General features: G+C 38.9%; 2 protein-coding genes across 2 annotated transcripts; one reads left to right on the top strand and one right to left on the bottom strand.

The window, feature by feature from the left end:
* Positions 1 to 936: 936 nt before the first annotated feature.
* On the bottom strand, positions 937 to 4,554 carry LOC121346617 (granzyme A-like). Its single transcript, XM_041424580.1, is given in 4 exon segments — positions 937 to 1,456; positions 1,459 to 1,477; positions 2,317 to 2,438; positions 4,441 to 4,554. Coding segments are annotated over 4 exon segments (306 nt in total). The 5' UTR covers positions 4,453 to 4,554; the 3' UTR covers positions 937 to 1,303.
* A 7,680-nt stretch (positions 4,555 to 12,234) lies between these two features.
* On the top strand, positions 12,235 to 16,816 carry GZMA (granzyme A). The gene is made up of 5 exons (XM_041424597.1): positions 12,235 to 12,295; positions 12,989 to 13,133; positions 14,826 to 14,964; positions 15,610 to 15,882; positions 16,658 to 16,816. The coding sequence occupies exons 1-5, from the start codon at positions 12,235 to 12,237 to the stop codon at positions 16,814 to 16,816; spliced, it is 777 nt and encodes a 258-aa protein (XP_041280531.1).
* Positions 16,817 to 17,091: the final 275 nt, after the last annotated feature.

The raw sequence follows: 17,091 nt of genomic DNA, 5'->3' as shown, positions 1-17,091 counted from the left end.
GTATTCCAGTACTGAGCCAAATCCCACTGACATCTTCTAAGATCTTCCTTCCCACAACCTTGGACAAGAACTGGGTCTAAGCCCCCACACACCACAGTGGCAGGTTTTATTGCACTATGGCAAACGACTGACCCAGTTTTGTGGTGTCCTGTTGCTTCTTTCCTGCGTATATATCCTCTATGAGCTTTTCCTGCTCTGCTCAGAATTGTGGCATGGCTCCTGGTCAATAATCAAAGCCAGTAGGTCGTTGTTCTGGAGTTATTTATTCAGGCCTCTGCAACATCTCAAAGCTTACAGTATTTAGTGCATGTTAGTGCAATAAGCACAGAAAGAGAGAAACTCTGCAGATGGTCACATCAAAGTTGTTAGTTAAAAAAGACCTAGAAAATATTTGGAAGGTGATGTAGTACAGCAAGCTAACCACAGATTTCTTCAGAAACACACCAGGTCCTTCTGTTACTAGAAGTCTATTGAAATCCATAGCCAGAGCCCTGTTTGTTTTGACAGATGTTAGGAGCTGTGTTAGAGAACGATAATTACATCTATTACAGTTGGTATTTATACTTTCTGAGCAAACGATTAACTGAAAGTGTGAGATTATGAACCAAGCTGTGAGAGGATTTCGTTTGTTTGATCAACAAAACAAAGCACAAACAAACAAATAAACAAAAAAACAACAGACCCAACACCCATGCCCCCCACCCCCCCCAAAAAAAAAAAAAAAGAAAAAAAAAAGAAAAAAAAAAGCACAAATTTTAAAAAATAATTAAAATAAGGAAGGAAAAAATCTAAGGAAAAAAGACAGATTATTTTTATCTATATATTTGTAATTGAAAAACTGTTTCTCTCTGCTTAATATTTTAACTTCTTGAAATTGAAATTAGATAAATAAATATTGAATAATGGTAAAATTATGTATTTGGGGTTTAATAACATTCCAGATAAATATTTTAACATTTTAAGCTTTTGTTCTATTTTTGCTCATTCAGCAGACTTCTCATTCACTATCATTCTGAAACTGAATTTTTATGTAAGTACACATTAAAAAATGTTGCTTTATCCCAAGTGCAATGAATACTTTCCCATCCTAGTAAGAAGTAGAGTGGAATCTAATACAAATTATGTTTTCTATGTGGCAGTTTCCTGCTAAAGCTTAGTAAAGGTGGTGTCTGTACAAATGTGGATACTTTGAGCTGTTCACAGAAAGCTGTGGTGGTGTCATCAAAGCTGTAAAGCTGGGAGGTACGTTTCAAAGGTGGTGCACTAAAGCAGCAGCATCCAGTTCTAATGCACAGCATAATATTTATTGAAATGCTCTTGTTTCATAGATCTGTCTAACTGTTCTTTTTATCCAGTCAATATATTCTTCAGTCAGCTGCGTATAAACTCCAGGTATGCTTATATTTTCACATTCTTCTTCAAAAGAAACCATCCCACAGCACTGGCCAGCACAGATTAATGGCCCACCTGAATCTCCCTGGAAGACAAATCAGAAGCAGCTGTCAGTGAGTCCATTTCTCACCAGAGGAGCATGCAGTGCCACCTGCAGTGCACAGGCATATTTGGAAATGTTGTCTCTAACCTTTTCCAGCCTGTGAAATGGAGCAGTTGGCTTACATCATTCAATAGGAGTTGGATCAGGAATAAAGAGAGGTTGCTTTTCAAACCTGAGGGACCTTTCATGCAAATGCTGTGGAGCAGCAGAGTGCTATCATAATTCGCTTTCAAAATACATTTTTTATTGTTGGTATAAATTGATTCTCATCTCTTTATCAATTATCGCTTCTGGATTCAGCACAGAGAACATCAAAAGCAAGATCCAAACAGCGCTTTTGGGTAATTCTGTACTATTCAGATGTTGACTTCTGGAAAGGATCAAATGATTGAGACCCTGATAACTCTGCTTTTTCTCCCATAACTACAGGCGGTGTCTAAGAAGAGCACCATAGCTAATGAAATATACCTGAAGTTAATAGATAACTCCAGCTCAAATTCCCATACTCTTGATCCTGATTGGTACAGTGACCTAAACTAAACAAAGTTTTAACACATCTTTTTCACAGCAATAAAGTCTCTCACAAATGTGGTTTAAATCACTTAAAACATGATCATCCTCCTAAGATGTCTAACACTGTTTGTTCCCAGTGAAAAGGGAACCATTTCCCCACCCTCATAACTTTGCTTTTTACCTCACAAGTATCACTCAGATATAATTTACTTTTCCCTGAAGCACACAACATGTTGTTGGTTATTTTTGGGTCACTGGCATAATGTTTGTAACAGCTTTTCTACTAACAATTTTAAGAGTTGTCTTACGGAGATATTTTGATGGCTTTCCTGGTGATGTGTCTTCCCCAGCCAGCCACCTGGCAGAGTGTGCCAGGTTCAACATCTTCAAAAAAGTCAGGCAGAGGCAAAAGTTGCACATATTTATTCAGCTTGGCAGTATCATTCAGATAAAAAGAAAAAAGAAAAAAGAAAAAAGAAGGAAAAACAAGGAAAAACGAGATTTCTTATGCAAAAAGGAAGGGAAGTATCACATAGCTTCAGTTATCATTTAGTCTCATTTTACCACCACTTCCCTTAAAAGTCACTTTTCACTACTTAGGAACTGATCCTGAGCTTAATTGTCCCTTTGACAATTCACAAGACTTTCCATAGTAGCATTTCAGCAATTTCCCATCTATGGCAGCAGTAGTGAGTTCAAGCCCAGCTTTCCATTGGATACAGTGGGAAATGTAAAACCTGCATGGGAGTTAGGTTGTTGGATCTATGTTCTGTTCACAAACCTAACTTGCCACTAAACGTCAGTGTTGAAATCAGGTTCTGGTGCTTGACTGACAGAAAATTCTCGAAGCACAGTGTGATGTGCCCACGAACAAAGATGAAAACAAAACTATAAGCAATTAGACACAAAAGCAGCAACATCATTGAGGAAAAATCAGCTCTCAATCTATTCAGACTGCCAATTTTTGCTCTGAGATATTAGAAAGGGCTCAAATTATTCAGACTGTCTGTGTTTTGTTGGCCTTTGCCTGACAGATCCATCCTTCAGCAGAGGTCAGTAAATAAAAACACAGCAAACCCTGACATATATCCTCAGTGTGCTTGGTAAGGGCTCACAGGTACCAAACATACACTTTCAGTCTTATGATCACTGCACCATGATTCATTTCAGAGGGTGATACTGGGTGATACATGGTTCTCAGCTAAGCAATTCTGGATTTATACCTTTCAAAAAATGCATTCCAACAAATCAAGAATTTATTTTAAAATCTATTTGCAGTTATCATTGCCAATGCTGCTGGAAAGTTCCAAAGATGGAAAGCTTATTCCAAGCCACTGAATACTCCATTACTGCAGAAGTGTAGAGACAGGAGATAAGCTCTGGTACTAGTACTATCCCTGCTTCTGTGTAAAATTCAGAGGATTTTGAGATATCTGTATCATTCTGGAAAGAGTTGTGATTTTCAGCTCTAGAAATATTACTTCCTAGTGATCCATTTGATTTTGTGTTCCCAGACACCCTGGTGCTCCTGTCAAGTGGCCACAGGAGAAGTCAGTGAGATGAGCCTGATCGACATTGACAAGGAAGCAGAAGTAGAATGCTCACTAACATCCAGGGGAAGGAGCTCCTCAGAGATGAACTCTGGTGCTTGAGCCACAGGTGCCTGTAGGTGTTCCAGCTAGTGCAGAGAGGGATGTGGTTACCTTCCTCCCTGTGTCATTGCCATGTCAAACCAGTGAGACCATCTAAATACTAAAAAACAGGTTCCAGTCACAGAATAATAGAATCATAGAATGTTACAGCTGGGAGGGACCCTAAAGATCACCTAGTCCCAAACCCCCTGCCACAGGCAGGGGCACCTCCCTGTAAATTCAAATTCTTGTAGGTCTGCCCCACTTTGGCATCAGATGACAGTGTTGGCAAGGACATTTTCCATGCTTCATTCTGCAGTGTCCTGAGCCTCCTCCACTTTGTGACCACTCTGTGCTCCTTGAGCTGAGTCTGTATGCCCTGTATTATCCACACTTTCACTTTACCTGCTTACACCAGAAAATTAGCAGTAAGTTTCATCTCCATTTTTACTTAGTCCAGCACAAGATCTAACTGTGGGATAGAGATGTGAGCCAGACTCCATTGCATACATCCCTTCAGCATCGGCTTTGGAAAATTACGGGAGAATGTGCTTTGTGTTTTGGAGGGGTTGCTGCAGTGAATGGATTAAAAAGAGAGTTTTAGAGCAGAGAACAGGCTTGAAATATCATATCTACTCACAGAGCCAGTGATCCTCTAAATCATCTAGATTAATACAACCAAAAGTACACTGTTCTATGATATTGTTATCTAAACAATGTATTCTTTAGTATCAAAGAGTAGCCAAAATGATCATCAGCAAAATTCCTTTCATAAAAATAGAGCAGTAATTAAAACAATACCTTGAGGAGCATTATGTCATTGTCAAAGGGAGGCCAGTCAAACTGTCAATGAGGAAAGGTTTCCATAATCCCAAATATTTGCTGTGCTCCTTCAGGAATGGATGTCCAATGAGCTCCAAGAACAACTGTCTTCCAGTTCATCTATTCTGTAACTTATAGAAAATATAAGAAGAGAAAGTCACTACAGGAACTCAGCAACATCTCTGAGGATAATCAAAAGACATGCAACACAATACCATTTTGTTTTACAACACTGGGATTAAAACAGATAGAGCAGGAAATCATTCATTTCAATGTTTTGACATGAACTTCTTTTTCTGTGAAATAATTGTGTGATAAGTGACCTCCAGAGATTTTCAGAAATTTTGTGAAAGAGCCTCCCATCTTTAGAATGGGAGCTGCTTGCACAAGGACAGCTGCTGCTGATGCCTTTCTTTAACCTCTGAAACGTCTCCATTGGATTTATGACCTAATCCTGCAAAGACAAACTTTTCTGGCATCAGTAGCATGCCAGAACACACATCAATACTCAAAGTTTATCCTGAGTATATACGAGTTATACATACGAGTAAATGCCCCGCCAAAGTGAGTATCTTTAATATTAAGAAGCTTTTTGTCCTTAATTTTCAAAACACAGGATTCAGCACATTAAGGAAGAAGGGTGTGTGTTACCTAACCCAAGACACCCCAGTAGTGAATATTTTTTTTAAAAGGGAGAATGTTAAAATTCAAAGAGTTATACATTCACTTCCTGCTATTAAACATTAAGAGTTGAGCAACCAATAAATTCCACTATGTTCCAAGCTCTATAATACATCATCAGAAATGTATTTATTAACATTTGTCTTTCTTCATTTTTCACTGCTAAACTTAATCCAACCCAAAAATTTGACATTGCAGAACACATACTGCCAGTTTCCTGTGCTTAATTTTCAGAACATAATCTCACTATAAATAGGAAAATTTATTCAAGCCAGAACAAAGATTTTATCAATACAAACTATAAAAAACCAGTTTTCTTCATTCAAGATACATGTGCCACTGAAAGACATTATTCATTTATTTATACAGGGAAGTTTATTTGTGGAAATATCTGCACACTTCCTCAGAGAGAATAAGATGTCTCTCAAAACTCCGTCTCTGTGACTCTAACAAGTGTTTCACAGGCCACACAGAAACTCATGTTGCTGAATTCGTGCTGTTTTGCCTAAGGAAAAAAAACTATTTCAGACATCATTAACACATGAGATCCATTAATTAGGAAATTTTACATGCACTGCAATTGCACCAGGCATAGAACAGGTGTTGGTGGGTTTTGTGTGAGCATTGTTTTACAGCTTAGGAGAAGGAAACCAGGCTGGTTCAACTTGACCCAGTGGCAAAGACTTAAAGTCAGACCAAAACAATATGCTGTAAGAAACCCAGATCAGTTACCAGAGCACATTCTCCACAGGATCAGAGACACACAATACCCTTTCCACTGAACAGCTAACAAATCTGAAGTTTTATAAATATATCTGACTGGCTATCTCGGAATATTGATTGAAGAATAAGAGACTCCAAATCTCATTAAAAAGTCCCTTAATTCCAAAAAGGAAGACATGGTTATGTTTTGTAAATTTGCTAAACAGAGAATGCTAGGAATTAGTATTTCTACCCTTACAATCACACCTGATTCAGCTGAAAAATAGTGAAAGTCAAATTCACTCTGAAGGAACTGTGTCCTCTATTTCAGACTAACTCACAGAAGGCTGGCCAACCTACCCACACTGTGTTTAAGGAGGTCAGGTTTGCACAGGTTTATTGTAACTTTTTTCCTTTTAGATAGTGAAAATAAGAAGGAAAAATTGCAGAACTAAAATACAATTCAGGGAACATTTTAAGAAAAACAGGGCATTTTACTTCCTAATGTGAACAGTAGATGTCCCCCTTACCTTGAGTCAGCTGTTCAACAGCAGAGCATCCCACCTGGGGAAGAGATGCTTCTGCTCACATTTAACTTGTCAAAAGGACAAGGTTCCTCGTCACAGGACATGACATGAGTAACATTCTGTGTTTGTGAGCCTAAGTCGCTCAAAATGAGAGGAATAGTGTCAACATCTAATTCAAATTCATCTCTCTCAGGGTATTTTGAGGCTTAGTTCCAAGCATACACATAAGATTTGTTTTAAATCCTTGGGACACATTCTCTTCTCTAAGACATTGCTTTTTCATATTGCTTATTATTGCATAAATAATTAACTTGGTCTTTTAACAGCACATTATTTGTGTTGTAACTTTGACAGGAAGTTACTAATGAAGGTAACTGCAATGCAGATCAGTAGTTTATAGCAACTAAAAAAAAATAATAAGTTCTAGGATAATTCCATGGAGAGAACTGCAGCTGTCTAACAACCTATTTAAAAAATCAATACTCACCTTTCTTCACTCAGAGGCTTGCATACCATGCCTCACTTCAATGAAGAATTAAAATTACCCCATTTTAAGACACTTACTCACAAGGTACTGTTGTCAAAACCCATTGCTTTTCCAGAAGAGCTCCTCCACAACAAACACCTAAATTCTTGTCCTGGATAGCAGCCATATAAGGCCAGGAATGAGGATGCACTTCATGTCCTCCAACGATGTCCATGCAGCCACCTGAAATGCAAGAGAAGTGCAATTGTATTATGTGTTATCCAGAGAACTGGGAATCTGGATATTTTTACTCTTAGATGGGTACTTGCATCTTGTTAGTAGGGTAAGAGCAATTAAAGAGAGCAGGGGAGCAAAGGAGCTCTCAGGTGTCAGCTGCTGCTATTTGCTGTCCGGAGCACTGTAAATCACCATGCACTCATTTGTATTCAAATGCCCCCTACAGGAAATGAGTTTGAAAGTTTTTATTAATAGCTCCCTCTCTTGAAATTTCCCTTTACGGTGTTAATATTGTGTTATTTTACTGCAGATTGATTTGTCAAGATTCTCTCTTCCAGTTTCGTAAAGGAAAACCTGCCCAGTTCTTGAAACTCCTCATAAAACCCAAATAAAGCCTAATCTCTAAATAACACCTAGATGACTCAGGGTGTTCAATGCACTTTTTGGCTTAAAAGGGAAAACAAAAAAAAAAAAAAAAAAAAAAAAAAAAAAAAAAAAAAAAAAGAAAGGGGAAAAAAGTGAGAAGAATTAAACTGGCCATCTTTAAACTGTAGAAAAAATGGAGAATGAATGTAACCTGAAAAGGCTTCAGAGAATGGCAGTGTGGAGGAATAATCAGGGCATGTGGAGTTCAAAAGTTGCTCCTAAGCTGTGGACCTGGATTGAGTAAACTCAGGGCACATAAAGTACAAAAGTCACTCCTGTGGACAAAGGTACATCAGTAGCCAGCAATTGCTCCACAGAATTCCACTGCCCAGGTAATAGCTTCAGTTAAAAGTCTGAAAAATATTCATATGTAAATTAACAAGAACCACTGAGACCTGTCAAACATCTGTTGTTTTATAAACTATGGAATATAGGATATAAAAGACAACCCAACACCAGCCTCACACATGTAAGACAAAGCAATTTGTATCTTGTTAGAAATAATTTTGGGGGGTGCAGCTTTCAGATACAGAAAACCCTAGACTCTGAAACTGCCAAACGCAAAAAAAATCTAATCTGTGGTCACAAAAAAAAGATAAATTGGTGAGAAAAGCATTTCTGTATTGCAGACCTCTGTGTCTGCATGCACGTCTTGCACACTTTGCTGGTAAACCACCACAAAAACCCCAGTCTGCCCTTGTGTGAAGAACTTACAAAACCTGCTACCATATTAATTGTCTTTAGAAACAATCTGAACTATAACTTGCCCAATATAGTTAGCTCCCATTTTTATTCAAGAATTACAGAACTGCAGCTCTCAGTCTCAACCTCATTGTTGAACAAGATTGTAACATAGAAATGTTTATTTCTGTGTCACAGAATCTTATTACTTAGAAGTCAGTTTGAAAACATGCACATGGTGCAGCACAATTCATGTTTCAGAAGACTCTTCTAAAGCTCTTTTAAAAGAAAGCAAATTACTATAAGAATTCATGGGCTCTTGAATCAGCCAGCTCCAGTTCCCCCAAAGTCATTCTCCATTCTCCATCCAATCCCAGAATTATTCACCTACACTATCCGCAGGTAATCTCTGCAAAGAGAGTCTTAAAGGCATAATTTATGTCCTTTATGGCTTTGCCCTCCCAACAAATAGCTGGATTGGAAAGCAGCATAAGAGACAAAATAGGAAACAGATTCATGCTCTGGCCAAACAATAGAAGGCTTGTGTTCCCAGAGCATAATATCTAATGCTGGATTCTTTCTGCCAGGTACTAACAACATCATAGAAGGAATGCTCATTTGCTGCAAGGCTTTGAGGACTCCCTGAGTTTACTACATCTACTTGTATTTCTGTGCTACTACATTTCCTGCTGGTATCACATAGCAAATAAATGGAAACAGGGACACCAGGTGAATAGCTGAGGCAGAAAAGACAAACAGGTAAGTACCATGAGGCACTGGTACCGGAGAAGAAAATAAAATAGGTATGCCCCACCACACATTCTGCCCTTTCCCCAGCAAGTCCCTGGGAATCTGTCTCCCAGCCACTAAGGGATGTGTCCAGACACACTGGGGTGGGACTGGGGATGTGGTAGCTCAAGGAGAAGACAGGGCAGCTCTGCCTTGCTGTGCTCCTGGCAGCTGCCAGCTCTGCACCTCTATCCTGCCCTCCCTTCCCAGCTCAAGAAAACAGCCCTTCATCTGAGCTGAGACTGCCTGAACTCAGTACCAGCAGACCTGGAAGCCTTAGAGGAGCAGTGTAAATTGATCTCCTGAAATGGTGTCCTAAAATCACATCTGATGCTCACCTCAAGCACCAAAGAAAGCAGCATGAAGGAAAAAGGAACAGAGTCACTGCAGAAGGCAAATGGTCAAAATGACAGAGTGTAAGGTAAGGGATAGAAACCTCAGCACAGCAATGCACAGATCTGAAAGTGATCCACTGACCCCTGGGCCTGAAGCCCATAGGAAACCTCCCCAAAGGCAGAGGCTGGACATAGAACTGCATACACACCTTGTTCTTTTACTCAGGCAGTGGCTTCTGCTGAGTGAGAGGCTCTGCTTTGTGAGTGCTCTAGGCAGAAAGGACAGAGTGTTTTGTTTTGCCTTGCTCCTCTTGAAGACCAATTAAATAAGCAGCAGAGGAGCTAATAAAAGAATTTTACTTGAGAAGAAAGCTTTGCTTTGTAGTTTCCCTTTAAATGCTAAAGGCCAATAGAATCTAAACTTTGCCGTAAATTAACTTATTGCCATAACCAAAGGAGCCCAGCCAACTAATTGCACACCCTAAAATTTTATGTCAAATTTTCAGCCTCAGTGATGTAAATAGCAAGAGGAAGATAAGTCTCTGACAAAGCATTCGGGTACAAAATTGGTACAGGTTATGTGCATATCAATTTGATCTTTAACACCTGTGCCATTGGGGATTTTGCAGATTGTCAGAGAGGTCATTCAGGAGCTTGCACAGAAAGTCATCAGTGGATACTGAACAATAGTTTAGACTCCATATTTCTAATTCTAATTATCAATGTCAATGGATCTCTCAGAATTGGAGGGGATTTTTGAAGACGCATGGATATGCTAGTACCTGTGGAGTTTCAGAAGAAACATCTTTAGAAGTAAGTATGATTTAGAAGTAAATGGAAGTACAACTAGAAAAAGAGTATAACCAGGCCATAGAAGATTAAGTTTTAGATAGCAGGCATAGATTTACCTGTATCTATTTACCTGGAAAACGTCTAGGAACATTTGCTAATATTTTATTCAGTGTCTTTCAAAGAGATTTTCTTTGAAAACACATCAGGCAAACATAGGATGATAAATAACAAACCTGTTTTTACTGGCCATTGCACCTCGCACGGGACCATCCAAGGATGAATCATTGTAGCACTACAGGCTTAAACATGTCTCAGCACACAGAATTTTTTGTTCACAAGTGTTCATCTTGATCATGTCTCTGCATAGTCCAGACAGGAAACAGCTTCAATATGGTAAGAGTGCTAATTAAATTAAATACCATTAATTAAATTAAATTAAAATACCATAAAATCAATTGAATTACCATAAAATTAAACCATATTAAAATACCATAAACTTAAATTTTATTAAAATATTAAATTAATTAAATATTAAATAATTAATATAAATTAAAATACCATAAATTAAACTTTGTCTAATAATTGTGACTGATAAAAGAAAGAATTGTACCTATGATAGCTGGTGATTTTGTGTTTAGGAGAACAGTGTAAAAAAGAACATCAGTGCCACAAAGTGATGATAATTACAGGGGATGTGCTAGTAATGAGGAGAAAAATTTAAGAAAATTAAATCTTGGTGAGCTTTAGCAGTCCATGGAGCTGTCACCTTGTCACATATGTGACTGTGTCTCAACAAACACGCATCAGTGACAAAGAGTTCCACAGTCTCTAAAATTAGGTTTACACTTGGTTCTTCAGAAAAAATTGCCAAGTTATCCTCAGTCCCAGAAGGGAGAGCAACAGCAAATTTGAGCAAAGTCTGCCCAAGGTCTTCTACAGGTGAAATTCACATGGTGCTGGGCCAATTGAGCTCAAGGTATGATACAGCAAGAACCCAGAAGATTTCTGCAAGCTCCTCATTGTGGGCTCCTTTCTGTAGGTTGCCTGTTGTGAGGCTCAAGACTTCAAGAAACCATCCAGTCTGTGTGACAGTGACATTTCACTAGCTATAGAATATATAGGTTTTAGAATAGTTGATAGTCCAAATTATTTAATATTGATGCAAGTTAATTTTATTATTTAGGTGTATATTTGCAAGGGAGAAATTGTGTTTTTACAAGGCTCTAGATAAGACTTATTCACAGAATCATAGAATATCCTGAGTTGAAAGAAACCCCACAAGGACCACTGAAATCCAACCCCTGGCTCTGCACAGGACACCCCAGAATCATGTCAAGTGCTTAAGAACATTGTCCAAGCATGTCTTGAGCTCTGTCAGGCTGGTGCTGCCCTTGGGAGCCTGTTCCAGTGCCCTGAGTTTTCAGGACTCAATTCAGTTGCCTAAAACTCAGCATTTAGTCACATTTGAGATACTGTGGGCTTTCCAGACACAGACACAGAGCTGGCAAATCTGGCACAGCATTTTCAGAAGAGTGATGGCCTTCTGCACCAGACATAAAACACTTTAAGACACTTTAAATATCATCATACCCTTAGCTCTCGGCCATGAAACCACACTCAGTGCTTTATGAATGCTCAGCCAGTGCAAACCTAATGAGACAGCATCAGATCCTGAAATGAGAAAACATCAGATTCCTTGGCCCTGAGGGTCTCCTGAGCAGAAAAGATATTTCATTAAAGAGGAATGGACTGGAATTCATGTCTGACCTGGAAGCCACCTGAGGTGTCTAGAATGAAACTATACAACTTCACATGGACAACTGAATCAGCCTAAATTTATGTGATCTGAGTCCCACTGTGTTTCACCCCTATACTCATACATCAGTTCTCTGCAAATGCTGCAGAGAGAACACAAAGTGGGGTAGAGCCTGTCTTCACACCACAGCAGATGATGCAAATTCTCGGTAACACTTCTGCTCTAAGGTACATTGCTGGGGAGGGTTTCTCTCCTTGTTGTGGTTAACCCCTTAAGAGAAAAAACAAAGTCCACATCCTCTTCATTTATGCATATATATTGATAGATTGGTAGATAGAGATATATTCAAGAGTGAATAAGAAGGAACATCAGACAGAAATCATGGGTGCTTTCCTCCCTTGGTACACCTTCACTGCTGTCATTCTCCTTATAATTCATGGAGGTAAGTATGTAATTTAATACTTTTGAAAGTAAGTCCTGATGTACAGAATTCTAGTTAAGCTAACATGTATTAATGTAAAGGAAGTAGTCACAATTATTATTTGTATTCTTATAATTAGTTCCTCTCCACTGTCTGCATGTGTTTGATCTTTCACACAAACAAAATAATTTCTGAATGGGTCTGAAGGAAAGCTGCAAAGTCCGAGCTGTTTGGAGGAGTTCTGAGTAGAGAACATAATGATTATCTCATCTTTCTCTCCAGAGCCATACACATACCTTAACTGCTTGGTTTTCTCTTTTTCTGGAAAACAGATTATCATAATGTGGCTTCTACTATATAGTCTGGTTTCCATGCACAATATTTAAGATATGGGAGATATGGGAGACTGTTACTCGCAATGCAAGCTAAGAAATTAACCATATCAGTAATCTTCAAGAAAAGAAATCTGAGCAGAAGCAACAAAACTTTGGTGTGGGGTACCCCACTGATCTTATTTCAGTATTATTGAAATGTAATGAAGTAATTCTGCTGTGCAGTTTTAAAATTCTACCCTGAAGACCATCATTGTGACATATGTGCATACTTGTGTGTCTGTATCCTTTCTAATTACAACTGCCATGTTTTCTAAGAGACTTGGAGTGTCTGACAGTATTTGTCAGCTCAGCTGTGTGTCTTGTGGTTTACTTTTTTTAGGATTGTGCGTGGATATCATTGGAGGAAATGAAGTACAGCCACACTCGAGACCATTCATGGCCCAAATCAAGGGACCAGGAGGAATTATTTGTGGAGGAGCTTTAATTAAGGAAAACTGGGTGTTAACAGCTGCACATTGTAAAGTGTAAGTTCTTACTCTTATTCAGAGATTGTCCTTAGTGAGTCTCCAATATCTGTTCAAGAAGGAGAGTTACTATCTCTGATAATTTTATCCATTTATCATGACCATGATCATGTTCTGATTACTGTGCTTTATAGATTCTATCAGCAAATTTGTTATAGTGAGTCTAAAAATATAACAAAGTATACTGGTCTCCACTGTTTCTGAAGAGATATTTAAAAACTTCTAGCTGCACATTAGCATAGAATAGCAACATTGAAGCAGTGAATTTGGGGGGAAGTTTTATCCCTGTTTTCTCAGTCAACCTGTACACTAGATGAGAGGAGTGTCCAGTCTAAACTGCTGCTCTGAGAACAAAAATAAATTCTTGTAATTTTGTTCTATAAGAGATACGCAATTCACTGCAGAAAAGACAGCATGTGGTTAACACAGGAGCAAAAATCCTCCAAACAGATGGCAGGAGATGGTGAGAGATCTCTGCCTTGGTATGTTGGCTTGCCAGCCATCTTTCTTCTCCTACCCAAATCAAGATGCAAATGGATATTTGGCTCTACTGAGTCCTTCAGCAAGGCAAGAAGTGAGTTTTGAATTGCACATCCCATCCCTACTTGCTCTTGTGGGGAGGACTGAAGCTGCTGCTGAGCCAGACCTCACTCAGGCTCTGTCAACAGCCTGACCAAGACCAGTGAGCCACTGGACCCCGCAAACATCAGGGAAATGTATCCATCTCCCCTCCATCTCTGTCCTTGTCCAGACAGGGAGATCTGTGGGACCTACTGTAAAGAGACCACTGGGCCCAAAAGCTGTGTATTAACAAAAAGTAAAGAATGTTTCCAAAGGAGATGCCATTTAAGAGAAAATGCAATCAGTTATTAACTTAATGATGGCTCAGTCAACAGACAGCTCTCAATAGATGAAGAAAAGGAACAAACGCTTTCCCAGGGTTGCATTTTCCACAATAAAACATGAATGAGCGCCAACATGCACATCTCCTGGAATATTCTCCCATTCAGCTGTAGGATGCGTTGCTTGCCCAAAACCAGCTGTACCTGTGGTCAGTTAGTAATCTCTGCTTGACCTGTTTGGCCAAGGAGTGCTAGACTTCTGCTCTCTGTCAGAGAGCCACAGCAGGCACAACTCTGCCACCACCTGAGGAAGTATATATCTTGGAAGTATAGAAAGTTGCAGAAAAACCTTGAAAAGAGGAATGAGTTGTGCATCACACAGATTCAGAAAATGGTGTTGAAGTCTGTTAGAGTCAAGCAATAGTACATTTCAATACAATCAGGATATCTCTGAACTAACAGTGTTGTGGCCTATTTTCTTAAATTTTCAGCATAAATTACAGGACACAGTTGGTGAGACAAGTAGCCACAGCAAATCTTGTGCATCCACCACTCATTCAGTTCCCAAAAGGAAACAATGGGGGTGGATCCAGAGTCAAGTACCTGAAACCTTTCTGTGCTCCTGGGAAGATGAAAATAAGATAGTATGAATTTGATTCACTGAATCATATTTTTCTTTTAGCTGTTGTATGAACAAGGGGTCATCTTTCAGATATTTTTAAATTACTGTTGCTTTTCAGGCACAGGAAAATACACTGTAGTAGCTGGTCATTATAGCACCACATTAACCAACAAAAAATTTAGGGTTACATCAAAGTGAATCCCAATAACTATGTGGTCCTCTCCTCAGGGGAAAAAGCAAAGTTATTCTTGGAGCCCATTCATCAAAAAAAAGAGAAAAAGAACAGCAAGCTTTTCAGATTGCAAAAGGCATTCCTTATCCATGCTACGACCCCAGTACCAAGGAAAATGACATTATGCTGCTTCAGGTACAGACTTATATATCACTTGTGGAATATACACACTACACTGAACTATTTTCTTCCTTCTTGTCATCTAGGGAGATGAGCCAAGGGAGTTTCTGGTGGCTGTTTTTTCTGGGGTGATATAGTCTGGTCTGCTAATCCAGCAGCCGGGGGAACTGGGGATGCACTGGTAACCAAGGCAATCAACAATTCCTGTAATGGTTGCCACGGCTAGTATACAAACTCTGGAGCTTGATCAAGATATTTCTGTTTCTGGCTTTTCCATAGAGGAATAAAAATACATGGTTAAAAGCACTAACATTCTGTCTGAAAAGGAGTTCTAATTAAAAATGTCTGGCTTTTCTGATCCTCAATTTTGCCAGCATCAGTAATTACTGTTATTTTGTCTTCTAAATGGTCTGAGAGCCAGAGAAGTAAAATAAGATGTTTTTTAGAGCTAATAGATCAGCAGAAGGTAAGTGGGTTCTCATGAGACAAAGAATACTCATTTTCCCGTTCTTACATTGATGACATAACTACTGTCACAAAGAACTGAGGAATCTCAGAAAGGGATTGCATTAATTACCATAATGGGAAAGATCTAATGGTTAATATGCAAGGACCTCTGTTAGACTGTGCCATAATACTTATTTTCCATATCTTCTACAGCTTCGGGGAAGAGCAAAATTTAATAAAGCTGTGCAACCAATCCCCCTGCCTCCTTCAGATGATGATCCCAGACCAGGAACAGTTTGCACAGTAGCAGGATGGGGTGTAACTACCAATCATCCGGGCAAGTTCCCTACTGCCCTGATGGAAGTCAATATCACTGTCATCAGGAGGGAAATATGCAACGATAAAAATCATTATAACGGCAAACCTGTCATAACAGAGAACATGATATGTGCAGGGGCTAAGAATGGAAAAAAGGATTCGTGTAATGTAAGTATATTTACTATGACTGCCTAAATTGTATAATGAAAATAAAATATAATGTACCAGCATCATACATTTACAATCTCTCAATAAAGAGTTTCATCAAATATCAGTGATTTTACCAAGGCTTGTTCTTCTAAGCCTTAAAATCAGAACTTAAGATGAGTAAATTCACCTTCACAGCCTTTCAATATTGCAGTTGTATCCAGGCATGGCAGACAGCCATCCTCATCTTCAATACCATCAGTTTAATACTGAAATGTCCACAAAACATCTTACAGGCCCATTCGCAAGCAGCTGATCTCAGTGGAACTACTTATTTGATGTCAGAATTCTTGAAATAGGTTTTGCTGATAAAAAGCCTTTTAACTGGCTCCCAAGTCAAGTACACAACTGCGTAAAAACTACCACGTTTTAAAAGACTTAAATATTGCATTTAAAAAGGTATCAATTTCTGGAGACTTACGCTTTCCATGAGGAAAGTTTTCAGCTTATTTCTTCATTTTCAAAGAGACTAATTCTTCCTTAGCACTGAGTTAGATTTATTCCCCATTACACACACTTGAAAAATTAGATTGAATTCTATGAAGCCTTTTTTTTTTGAAACCTTTTCTTTAATTTGTTTTACTGTTGGAAATCCTAATTTCCAAGGAGGAAAAAATGATCCTTAATAACACTGGCTACATTTTTATTCTCTCCATCTAACTAGTGGAAATTTTATTTAAAGGAAACATTTTTTAGCTTTTGTTGATTTGAATGACTATATTTTCCCTTTTTCTAGGGGGACTCTGGCGGACCTTTAAGATGTAATAATATTATGAAAGGCATCACTTCATTTGGGAAGCAGAAGAAATGTGGCGACGCTGGTGGCCCCGGTGTCTACACCCGACTCACAAAGCGACACCTTGAGTGGATAAGGAAAACCATAGGGGGGGCCTAATGGATTCGGTTTGGGCCACATGATTTGTGACATGAAATGGGCTTTTAAAAACAGCTTCACTAGTCTGGTAAAAGAGGTATTCTCACACTGAATTTTGGCAGCTTGATGTAGTTCTGCTACGACAGCATTTATAGCTTATACTGTCAGCCATGGAGTCATTGGGGGTATTTGGGACTGAGGATTCCAACGTCCCTGTAGTGCATGTTCACACTGAGTTCTACACGGACTGGTATTTCAAACCACTAACCTAATCCTTGTTTGGGTCCTCACTCCTT

Source organism: Onychostruthus taczanowskii, unplaced genomic scaffold, assembly GCF_017590055.1.
Source record: "Onychostruthus taczanowskii isolate IOZ18803 unplaced genomic scaffold, ASM1759005v1 scaffold83, whole genome shotgun sequence".
Lineage (NCBI taxonomy): Eukaryota > Metazoa > Chordata > Aves > Passeriformes > Passeridae > Onychostruthus > Onychostruthus taczanowskii.
This window is presented reverse-complemented; position numbering and strand designations above follow the sequence as displayed.